The sequence below is a fragment of the Manacus vitellinus genome, unplaced genomic scaffold, assembly GCF_001715985.3.
Source record: "Manacus vitellinus isolate BGI_N305 unplaced genomic scaffold, ASM171598v3 scaffold_111_pilon, whole genome shotgun sequence".
NCBI classification, from domain to species: Eukaryota; Metazoa; Chordata; class Aves; order Passeriformes; family Pipridae; genus Manacus; species Manacus vitellinus.
Window position 1 is genome coordinate 670,859 of NW_021938850.1, and position 12,419 is coordinate 683,277.

Consider the following 12,419-nt stretch of genomic DNA (forward strand, 5'->3'; position numbering starts at 1 on the left):
TGGTATTGAGTCAAGTGCAAAGCAAGTATTGCTGCATAATTGAAAAAGATGGCCTTCTTGATATCTTGGATTTTTTAGGCCTTCCTTAGCAATAGGGTCAGAATCTAAGGAAGTATTCCATATTATCCCTTTCCGTAACACAACATATAAAAAGGCGCAGATAAGAGTTCACTCTCTTCGCTCTTCTGGTGGCTGAAGACAACAGGTCCCTCTCGCAGATGGTTTTGCTTGTATAGGCCAAAGCCTGCCTGCTCTGACCTGCTGTTATCTCTAGTCTCTCTGGGAGGCGTGGGGGGAGTTGGCTGCTGCCTTGCACAGCTCTGCTGTCCCACTCAGGGAAGTATTTAATTCGTTTTTATATTTATACGCTAGCTCTCTATTGAAGGTGTATATTTAGAAGATATTTGTTTTTAGTTCTTTTATCCCTGTTTCCCCCTCCCTTTTCCCTTTTCCCCTAGGGAGCTCGCTATTGTGTATAATACATTCAAATTGTATATATAATTGTAAATATTTGTTATATATATATATATATTTGATAGAATCCCATTTTGTTCAGACTTCTTTCAGGTTTTTTTCACGTGTTTCGTTTTTTTCCCTTGCTTGGGGAGAACGGGAGGGGAGAGAAGACAGCTTGGACTTGGCGGGAGAGCCAGGCCAAACTGATACACTTTCTATAATATTATCTTTCTTCTGTTTCTGATTCCTTGTAAATGGATTTATGCCCCAACTAGTAAAATTCAATAGGATTTAGCCAGTGACAAAATAAACAAATACCAAAATGAACTTTCTCAGATAGCTTTTACTATTTTATGCCTGACAAGGGACTTCTGGCATATGTAAACCAACAAAGAGAAACCACAAGAACTTTTGCTTGACGTTTTGGTCTATAGGAGTTATTCCAGGCTCTCATTCTTGCAAAGGAAGATTACTACAACAAAAAAAAAAACCCACAGGTTGTTTCTCCCATTATCTGAGGTTATGCAGCCTGCAGGTGATGTGCTATGAAAAATCCAAAATAAACCATAACAGAAGATATCAAATTCATTCTGTCCTTCCTTGCATATATTGCATCTCAATTTTCATACTACAGTATTGTCACGCACTGAGTGTATAGCAAAACCGGGAGAGTCTGAAGATGGATTAAACAATTACGCTTCTACAAAAGCATTTAAAAAATGCTAAATTAGCCTCTGTAAGACAGAGAGCGTCTGGCAGCAGACAGCGTCTGAAAAAAAACAGATAAACAAAAGCTTTGAATGGGCTTCAGCTCTCCACACCCCATCCTTGCTTTGAAGAATTAATTCCTACAGATCTAGATTACCATATCCCCCTTACAGTCTGATTTGCTGTACTCCATCCAAAACAATTCCTGATTTAAGTAACATTGCCTTACTTTTGCTATTAGTTGCATGACAGGTAGACACAGTAGTATTTAGTAAGCATTTAAAGCTTAATTTTCCTCTCCCCCAACTTTCTAAAAAATAAAAACAAACAAACAAACAAACATTGTCAAAAAAAAATCTTAGCTCTGTTCTCCCTTTTCCTTGCTTTAAAGAAGTTTCTTATCATATTAGAGTTGTAAAATCAGTTTGTCTCATATTATCATTTCTTCCTCTTATAGAGACTAATGCACAGTTTGTTTATCACAGTTGGTTTCAAAAGACAGTCTGTGGTCTTGATGTTTTACATCACTATGGAATACTGTGAATATGTTCAGCTTGTAATGGTAATTTTGTAGAAGTAATGTTCATAAAGCAAATGCTTCTCCTGTTTTCCTTTATTTATGAGATAACAAATCTCACAAAAAGCAGAATTATTTCTAAGATGAAGACAGGGTACAGTATAAGGTATTAACTCATAAATACAAATGCCAGCCCCTGATGCAAACAACACTTCTTCCAGTTTCTGTAGGAGTGATTAACATCACTACAAATGCAACCTTTTGAAAACTGAAAGGACTGTGGTTATCACAGCTCACCATGCTGCCAATTCAGTAACAATCACTGTAACATCCTGACTTACCAGATCTGCAGCATGGATTACATTTATGGAATGCTTTTATTTATTGAATCGCAAATTTCTTCTGATGAAACAAGCAATAAGATTCCTTTCAAGGCATCAGCATAAACACACAACTCAACAATTTGAGAAGCTTGCAAACATTTTCAAAGCCAAGTCAAAAACTCCTCAACATTTAGGAGTTTCCCTAAAACACATAACAAAGAGCTACTACTCCTTATATTCATAGAATGTGTCAGGTATGGGATGAAAAAAAAAAATCAAAACATCACAGCAAACCGAATTTAAGTAGGAAATTGAGAATTCTATTTTACTTTTTATGCTTTTGTCAACTTCAAGCTTAATTATGTTCCCTCTGGTTTTGTGTTCAGAAATGTGCTTTTCCTTTTTGTTGGTCTCTTAGACTGAATCCAGATCATTCTTATTTAGTTTTTATTACAGCCCACTGCAGTTTTACTACTTCAGTATGGTATGACAAGAGTCATATTTTTTTTAGTATTAGGATATGCATTTTGATGTAGAACATCTCATGCTTATTCCTCTAAAGTAACATGTTTATCTCTACCAGAAAGTAAATTATAAAAATCTCACACTTTTTGTTTCCAGTTTATTCCAGGAACACTGTGCAACTGTTGAAATGCTGGTGAACTATCAGAGGCTGATGATTATGAAAATGTCATTAGTAGTAATAATGCTAACCACAAAGAGTTATGAATGTAAAAGGCAAAAACCAGACTACTGCTACAAATTGCTATGAACGATTTCACTATTCTTTCAAAGACAAATGACCTATTTTGTTTGTCATTTACTCTGTTTATTCTCACTAAAGTAGAGACTCAGATTGCTAAGTGACTTAACTATTCACAAGCACGAGTTGATGGTTAGCGTACACATCTCAACAGATGACCTATTCAGATCTCAAGATTTTAATCTACTATTTTTTTCCTCCAGATCCTCCCATCACACAGTAAGATTAGGAATTTAGAGAGTGGGAACGTGTTGCTTAACTAAACAAAGCTTGCTGCGTTCCCCTGGACTTCCCTAGAGGACATTTGATTGATACTAGAGGCAAGATCACAGAGCCCACAGTCCTCTTTCATAAGCACCACTAGAACTGCATACAAATCATGAAAAATGCTCTCTATTTGTCAGGTAGTGGGAAGAGTGAAAAACACATTTTAGGAGCACTTATTTCACTGGAATTTCCCCCCAGCATCACTCTCCATTATTATCTTTCCAACTGAACATAACATACCAAAACACTTAAAAGAATTATATTCTCAGTAGTATGGTTTTCCCTGGTGCCTATTATTAATCTCATTGGTAGTCAACACACACTTCTAATTTAGACTGGATGATGTACCCGATATTATTGTGAATTGTTGCCTTAATCACAAAGCAACACATTGTGCTGAGGCATACAACATTTTGGTAATAAAATCCACAGATAAGAAAGTATACAAAAAATAAATGGCATTTACACCAAAATTCTGAGGGTATAGACAAAAAACAAACAAAAAAACCCCAAAAAACCACAAACCACAGAACATACCACCCTCAACAGCAGATCATGTGGAAATATAGTTAATTCAAACATATTTTTAAACTGTATTTTGTTTGATGAAGACCGACATCTGTATTGCAAGGTCTGAAACCATCACAGAACAATTTCAGGCAAAGTATTGCATTACTTACACTGTTTTCAAGTGATTTTCTTTGCAAGTAAGGCTGGATCCACAGAGCTAAATAGGTAATGTACTTCTTTTGATTTTTATCTAGAAGTCCACTCCTGCAAATCACCCTGCACCCATTCATCCAGCGGATATTTTAAAAGTGTAATAGCCGTAAGTCCATCAAGAAGAGAAAGTGACCCAGTCTCATAACAAGAAAAGCTACCAGAGGGACAGAGAAAGGTAGACCAGCCCCACATAATCACTGCATCAATCACAAATGCATTCCAAGTCTTCACCACTGCCATATAACCACCTCTGTAAACTGGAGCAATTTCAGCAGAACAACTTCACTCAGTCATAGAATCAGCTGGGTTGGAAAGGACCTCTGAGATCATCAAGTCCAAACCTTGACCCAACCTCGTCGTGGTTCCCAGACCATGGCACTGATGCCACATCCAGTCTCATCTTAAAAACCTCCAGGGATGGAGAATCCACCACTTCCCTGGGCAGCCCATTCCAACGTCTGAATACTCCCTCTGCAAAGAATTTCTTCCTAATATCCAACCTAAACCTCTCCTGGCAGAGCTTAAGACCGAGCCCTCTTGTCTTACTGATAGCTGCCTGGAATACAGTCACCCCTACCTGGCCTAGTTCCACAGATGACTTTCGTTACTGAAGTGGGCTTTCTAGGATTCAGATTTAAACTAGAGCACCAGAATCTTTGTTTGGAGTTCACATGATTTTCCTCACATTTACTGGCAGCTTTGTCATACCTATTCATAGCTAGATGGAAGAAGCAGACAAGTCAAAAGTTTGAGAGTCTCCATGTCATCTACTTTTTTACAGAGATTTAGTCTTTTACACGCTTCATAACCAGAGTTAGGAAAGCAGTTTCAGGGTAAGATGGTTGACGTTCCACTGATTCAAACACACCATACTCCCTTTACAATGGATGTATTTGTAAATTACATCTTCCATTACCCAGTTTAAATGCGACTCTTGCTGAAATTATACAGAAACAAACATCTGATCTTCTAGCTACAAGCATTTACAAATGGCAAATGGCAAAACAGCATCAAATCATACAACATAAACAAAGCATTAGAAAAATATCATCCGTTATTGCTCATCTGAAAGAGAAACTTACCTAAAAGTTGAAGGTGCCATTTCAAAATTTCAAAGGCAGGCAAGTTGAATACTTGTCCTTTAGTAATTTAAGTGATATGGGCAATTTTCAGAGTGCAGTAAATTAAAACTATATTAATTTTGGCTAGATGCAATTATGTATATTATATAACAAGGTTTTATTTTTACACTCTCAAAACTATTTTGACTTCACAGGATGAGCACCTCATCAAGTCTGTGGTAGCAATTCCTCTCACACTCTGTAATGTAAGGCTACTGAACAAAGTCTCCCATTTAGAAAAGAAAGCATTAATCACTCTTATTTTAAACCTCAGACTACTTTGCTTCTAGTTATCAGCATTAAATGTACTCCACCCACGTGCCCTGCAAGCCAAATGTTGTGAAACAGCCATTACAAAGAATGAAATTAAAAGCTAGAGCCATCTGAGAAGTGAAAGTCAAATTATATATGCATGCTATTGGTTTTTAGTAAAGCTGTGCAAATGGGAAAGAAGTTGGTCATGAATATTTATTCCAATTACATCACAAGCTTAAATGCTGCTGTAGTTAAAACTTTCCCACGCCTGCTTTCCATTACGTTACCATTTATGAGCTTTACTATTCATACTAAAACAACAAAACCAAAGGTCCAATAACAGGAATCCCACAAATACCATCATAAAGAAGTCAGGACAGAAGTTCATTTGCAGCCCTAACAATAGGATTCATGCTCAGGAAACTACTTAGCTTTACCAGGCACCCAGCATGGAGCAGAAACACCACTGCAAGTTTTGTTGCTAGCATGAAGGTGATCAACACAAAGACACTCTATAGAAAAAGAATAATTAATAAAAATATATACAGAATATAGCTTAAAAAAAACAGACCTGACTTGCAGCTCGAGACTGGTTTCTGAGAACAGGAAACACAGACAAGTGTTACCTTATTGTCACCCTTTATTATTGTGCTACTGGAGATAAAACCACACATTAAAATTACACTTCATGTGCTAATTTAAGCTAATTTTAGGATGATGCTACTACCCACTTATGTCAAGCCATCTTCAAAAGTTATCCATTTACACTTCAATTTGTTCATTAGGTCAAAATATATTGTAGCATGTTCATTTTGCACAATTTGAATTGACAAAATCTATGTGGCAAATTAGCATATCTATATCGCTACAGTGTGGGTATAAATGCCCCATAAACAAGTTTAAGTGTAAATGGATAACTTTTGAAGATGGCTTGACATAAGTGGGTAGTAGCATCATCCTAAAATGCCCATTTGCCAATAGCATACTTCCTGTCTGGCCTACTGGTTATGGGGAGGAAAAAAAAAAAGAAAAAAAAAGCAACCAAAATCAATCAAAACCACCCACCCAATAAGATTTTTGTAAGTTGTTCTAATGCTATAGAATCTAATACGATTACTTTATTGCTTTTTTGAAATGGCTTTTTCATTTGAAAATCTGCAGGTTAAACTATCAGTTACGCAAAAAAAATTAATAATATTTTCTCTAAAGAAACTATCTATTACTATAGGTCCCAATACAGACCTAGACAGTTAAACTGATGTGCTCTGCATTTTTCAAACATATTCCACAGAAATATCACAGTTGTTATACCTAATATCACTGCTTTAGATGCCAGAAGAGAACATGGTTTGTCCACTGATAAGATATCTAACTACACCCAAGATTCCACAGTATTCCAGGCTAACAGACAGAAACACACACAAATGCTTATTGCAAAACGCCATTTAAAAAAAGCTTCCTGAAGAATTTCCCAGAGGATAAGGAAAATTTTTCTTTTTTTTTCTGAACAAGTAACACTACATACTTATCTTTTGGGGCTACACCATTGCAAACAATTAAGTTTTTTTTAATACATTTCTAGCAGCCACGTGTTTGCAAAGGCATTAGTTTCTGGAAGCAGAGGTTTATAAAAAGTTGTAAGAGGGAGACTAGAGCATTATCATTTTCTCTCATTGCCAGTTCTTAAAATCTGTCTTGCTTCTGATGACAGACAGAAGTGCAATGCATGTACATATGTTCAGATTGCTTAAGCAGTACGGCCTTTGTGGAAAAGATAGCTTTATTTGCAGTTCATTTTTTAGACACAAACAGGTATAACATACCAAACAGAGGTGTATTTTACTTAGTGGTTCAAAGACAGATCAATACGGAGAAAATATAACTAGATATGTTGGTATTTAAAAAAAAAAACAAAAACCACCCTTCCCACCAGTCATCTAATGAAATCAGAGAGCTTCACTGGGTAGAGTTAGGATCAGGTACTAAAAGATGAAGCTTCAGTAGTTGCGGACTTTAAGTGAAAATAGTTATTCTGCCCCTCAGAGCAGCAGTCCCTCTGTAACGGCATTTTATGTACAGAAACTCTCACTTACTTTTCAGGACAATTTGGAAAAGCATGACCACATGGACAAGCTCTAACTCCACTCTATAAACGCACATTGTTATGGGTTCTGTAACCACTGTCCTTATTAAAGAACATTTAAAACACCCAGAAAAGTAAAATAGAGAACTGATACATCAGTTTGCTCTGAATCGGATCCCCCTGAATAAAAGCTTCTTTAAGCTTGAAGGCAGTAGCTCTAATTTCAAGGGGTGAAGGCAGGCTATGAAGCCACAGGAGGATCAAAGTATCTTTTCTTATGTCACACAGGTGCAGGAACCCTGGCATCACTTGAACAACTGCAATGAACCTTCCTGTGTCTTTAGGGCATCTAGCAACATTTCCCTACCCTTGCATTTTCAGAGGCTACAGTCATGAGGACAAACCTAATGAAGTGCCAGTATGCTCCCAAGGCACAAGATTAACTTCCACTGAGAGGAGATAGAGTCTAAGTATGACTAAGAGGGACCATGCACTTTCCTTAGCATCTCACATAACATCTCAGAAGACTAGCTGTAATTTGGATTCACAAAGAAGCATCAAAGCAGACCACACAGCTGTAAAACACTCAGAATACTTTCTTTCAGGCTGGGGGATGCTGGGAGAAGATGTTTGAAGACTTTATCACTGCAGTGGAACAGATAATTAGGCAATTAAAACTGTGAAAAGTGGACAAATTCCCAATTCCAGATGAACTGGGTTGCAGATTAGAAGTGGGAGAAGTAAGAAAACAGAAATGAGTGCCTTTGGCAAGCATCTTAATAGCATAACTAAAAGAGGGGCAGTTTGGGAACAAAGGTGAAAGGGTAGTTAATTTGCAAAAGCTTATCTGTTTTTGCAAAGGACCATTTTGAAGTAGTTGGTCCCTAAAATCATCTTGCTTTTCTCGTGTTGATAACTAGAACACATAACTAGAAATCCAAGAGGTCTTATTTCTGCTTCATTTTTGCTAACTCAGCAAGGCCCTCCTATACTAAGTTTTTAATGGTATTAACAATATCTTCATACTCACACAGGCTCCTTGTTTAATCATTCTGCTCAATAGGAAACTCTCCACAAACTCATTCTTGCCACCCGTTTTTGCTTCCAGGTCATGGAAGATGCACCACCATTTCACATACCACAATAAACGTAATGTGAAAGAAAACCCAAACTTCCCACAAAACCTTCCCAAAGGCAATTTTGTTGAAGCTGCTGCTGCTCACACACTGTCCACTGCCACAGTAACTCACTTCTAGAAGCCTATTCTACACTCTTTCCTGGAGGTGCTGGACCCCCACCCAAGCTAAGAAGGAGAATAAGGGGTTATTCGGCTCATCCAGTGTAAGGGGGCATGTTTTCTTCAATGCATACATCTCACTATGCCTTCACTATTGTGGTAGTTTAGTCTGGGCCTTCCTTGGTGACCAGTTTGTAACCAAGGAAGTAACTGTAATATAAGTGTAAATATATATATACATATATATTGCTTTAGCTGTCTCTCTCTTGTTTCAGTTCTCTTGGCTTTTTTCCCCTTCTCCCTGAGGTTGGGGGGGCGGGGGGGGCGGGACTTCTTGTGGTAAGGTTTGGAGACTTAGCAGGGAGCCAGCTTCAAACCATATCAACTATGGAGGAGGCCTTCTTTTACACAGACACAGAGACCTCTGCTCTGGTACTAAGATTTTCCAAGTAAGAATGTACTAAGAAGCTGGCAAAATTTGCTAGCCCAGCTCTGCAGAAGTACCAGCTATGAAATTCTTGGTTTACAGCCTCTTAGACTTGCTGCAGGTGTAAATCAGGACATACCATCCAGGCTGATACAGTGGTATCAGGTGTGCCTATTCCCTTACTGCCCACTGCAGGGAGAGGCTGCAGTCTCCTCACACGTTGTTGCAAAAGGAAAGACTTCATGGCTGCAAATCAGTCTCATTTTACTATTCTAAATAACCAAGGGGAAAGAAAAATGCTATTATTAAGACAAGCAGAAACCATAGAGTACAGCTAAGAATTGCAACTCATTGAACTGTGGAATATCTCCCACTGTAAAAACCTTCAGAATGACAGAAGCATAAGAGCAGAGTAAAATTTGTGCCTAATAAAGACTTTTCCTTGTAAAAGATATTTAAAATAAAAATAAAAAAACCCATGTTAAATAGTAAGAAAGAAATGAGGCAGGAATATGATGAAAAACACAGGTGATAATTCTTGAATATACAAAAACATGCAGAAGTTTTAATAAAAGGAGTACTAAACAATAAGCTCTGGGAGAAATGTACAAAGGTCAATGCCTTTTTTTTTTAATTCAACACTCCCGAGCAAAACTTTTTCTAATAATTTTCTTTCCAGTTATGAGTTACATAGGTAATCATATGGAAACATTTATTCTTATTATATCAGGTCTTTGATGTCTATGCAACAAACTAATTCGTATGGTTTATTCCTTCCTGAATCACAGTTCAAAACACAAGCAGCTGAATGGGAAAGAAAGAAGTTTATCAGAGTTTTAAATTCTTTCTTAATTCTTTGGCTCACTAGGTTTCATAGGAAGCCACTCTTATCTCATCCAAACAGCTTGAAGTGAGACATTGCCATGGGAAACAAATTGGTAAAACCGTACAATACCATTGCATCAGCTACAAAGACAACGATAGGGCAATGCTGGCACAGTTCAGAAGGAGGGGTGGGGGAAGCAGATCTTGGACATTTTATACTCTAAATTTTATCTCTTCATATAGTGCTATCCTGTCAGACTCACATGCTCATCTATCCCATCGCCAAAGCAAAGGCAACTCTGCCAGTCTCATTTTATTATTTCATTTACTATGTCAGGCAAACCAAGGGTTGCTCAAAAGCTCCCCATTAGATGAACTGCTCTACATGAGTATGTGGGGAAACACCGCCAGATCAGAAATTTCCTCTTGTCTTTGGTGAAGTTCAAACAAACAACAAAAAATTTATCATTGATGACTTGTGAACATAGTAGCATACACACTGTATTCCACTATCTCCTGAAAAAGCACAAAGTACACCAAGCACAAAGAAAGTTCACCATACTGACATGCTGTAGAAGAAAAGGTCTTGCAGACAGCATCCTATCACTTTTTCTTGTGCTCATGACAGTAAGTAATTCATTTTTCTCTCTTGTTTCTAATATTAAGAGAGACATCCTGGTATTAATCATTAATTATAACCAACATCTGACAGCTCTTTTCTTTTAAAAGTTTTTCATCTTTCCTCTGCTGGTGTTTGACAGCCTATGGATTACACGGAGTAAAGTGGAAGAAGAAGAAGAATTAAACACACAAAGATGTAATTTTAAACCAATCTTGATTTTAAAAGCAACCAACCTGTCCAGTATTCTTAACGTGAAACAGACATTTTCTGGTGCAGATTTCTTTTGCAAGCCAGTAAGGTTAATATGAGAAAGCTGTCTAAGAACTACATTTCTTTTCTAGAGAGACAGATTGAATAAATTTCCCAAGTTTCTGCTAAAGTAAGCTGCACTTAAAAGTCCATGGCACCTTTACAATTGCTATTTTAAAAATCACCTCAGCCTACTTTATTTTATCCAAAGAAACAATTTAAACATTAAAATCAATGCTAGAGCACATGTGTTCCAGACAGCCAACACAGCCACACACATCCAAGAATTCTAAACTTATCTGAAATTTAAGTGCTTCTTTTTTCGCTCCTTGACTAGTAACACATTAAAAAGAGCTTGAGATTGTGCATTTTAAAAAAAACTGCATCATAACAGACACTCTTCAGCCTTATACAAATATCTCTGCTAATAATTTAGCCTGAAGTCTGCTATTAATTCTCAAAACCACACCCCCTCCAATCAAGCACATAGAGCTTGGAGAAGTCTGACCCTCATCTAAGAACTGACCACATTTCAACAGGCAAGCAGCATTCAGGCATAATATTATTTACTATTGTCAGGAGTTCCTAAACAAATCATCAATACTCACATAATTAACTGCCAGAGGTGTGCTGAGAAGTATCAGGTGAAAGGAATGACCAACAAAAGTAACATAACTTACCTTAACACCAACACAGGAACTACTAGGTGTACAAAGCAGAATAGAGAGTTTATTTTGTTTGTTGTTTGATTTTAGTAAAGAGGACAGCATAAATAATTTTGGTACTCTTCCACCTGCACATAGGAAGGTACACAGGATGTAAGTGACAAGCAAAACTTGGATAAACAAAAGATACTCAAATGTATGCAGTAAGTAGCGACCTAGATTTTGAACCAAGGTACACACATGCTTCAAACAAGCAAGAGACACTAAAGTAGAAAATGACACAGAGAAGTACCTACTACTGACAATTACGAAGACTTTGAATTTTTTAAGCTGCACATCAACTGCTTTCAGAAACACGCCTCTGAACACATCAAAATAGCTTGCTACAGTTGTGAACCACAGCAGATTGACAAATACAGGTTACAAACCACAGAAGTTAGAAACAATTACATAAGGCTTTATAGCACAGCTGCAATCTTCACTGCACACAGCAACTTCTTTCAGAGCAGCCAATTCCCAGAATTAAACCAGAACACCTCTGAAGAGACAATAAATCCTATCAGAAGCCTTCTTAAAGCCTAGAAAACTCCCCCCACAAAGCTAACAGCAAACAGAAGAAGTAACAAAAGAACAGTATGAACTAAAATGTTTTCCCTTACCTTTGCTGAGAGTGCCTGTGATGAGCTTAAAAATAGTCTGCGCAAATTTGACAATCCCACGCTTACATCTCTTTGAACATCCACTCATGGTTCAGACAGGTAGAAAAACTCTTCTCTCCTTCAAAGTCCAAAAATAACAACAACAACAAAAAAATAAAAAAGAGAGTTCTTTACAAAGTTGAGATGACAGGTTGTGCAATGCACAGAATTCTGCCCTCATGCATCAAGTCCCAGACTCTGCACTGAGGTTTGCCACTCTGAAGCTTATAGGATGGATTGCAATGGAGCAATGTGCATCCCCTTTTAATTAAAGGTACAGCTCTCCCTATCAGCCTCTCGGCCGGTACTGCACACACCTGCCGCGATGACCTGATAGAAGCTGCTAAGCACAAAAACACCTAAACCAGTCAGGGGGCATGGAAGGTTTGCCTCACCAGGCTGTGCCTCGTTTCAGGGCTGCCACGCTGGGCACTGGGAATGCAGCAAGGAATGCTGGAGTCACCGGCTGCTGACTGCTGC

The 12,419-nt window shown here is 37.7% G+C and overlaps 1 protein-coding gene across 1 annotated transcript in view; it reads right to left on the reverse strand.

The window, feature by feature from the left end:
* The window catches only part of LOC103764022 (Kv channel-interacting protein 1), a 476,628-nt gene extending 464,415 nt beyond the window's left edge, over positions 1-12,213 (reverse strand). The window contains exon 1 of the mRNA XM_018089009.1: positions 11,901-12,213. Within this exon, the coding sequence (XP_017944498.1) occupies positions 11,901-11,988 (88 nt within the window). The 5' untranslated portion in view covers positions 11,989-12,213. The remainder of the gene's footprint in view (positions 1-11,900) is intronic.
* Positions 12,214-12,419: the final 206 nt, after the last annotated feature.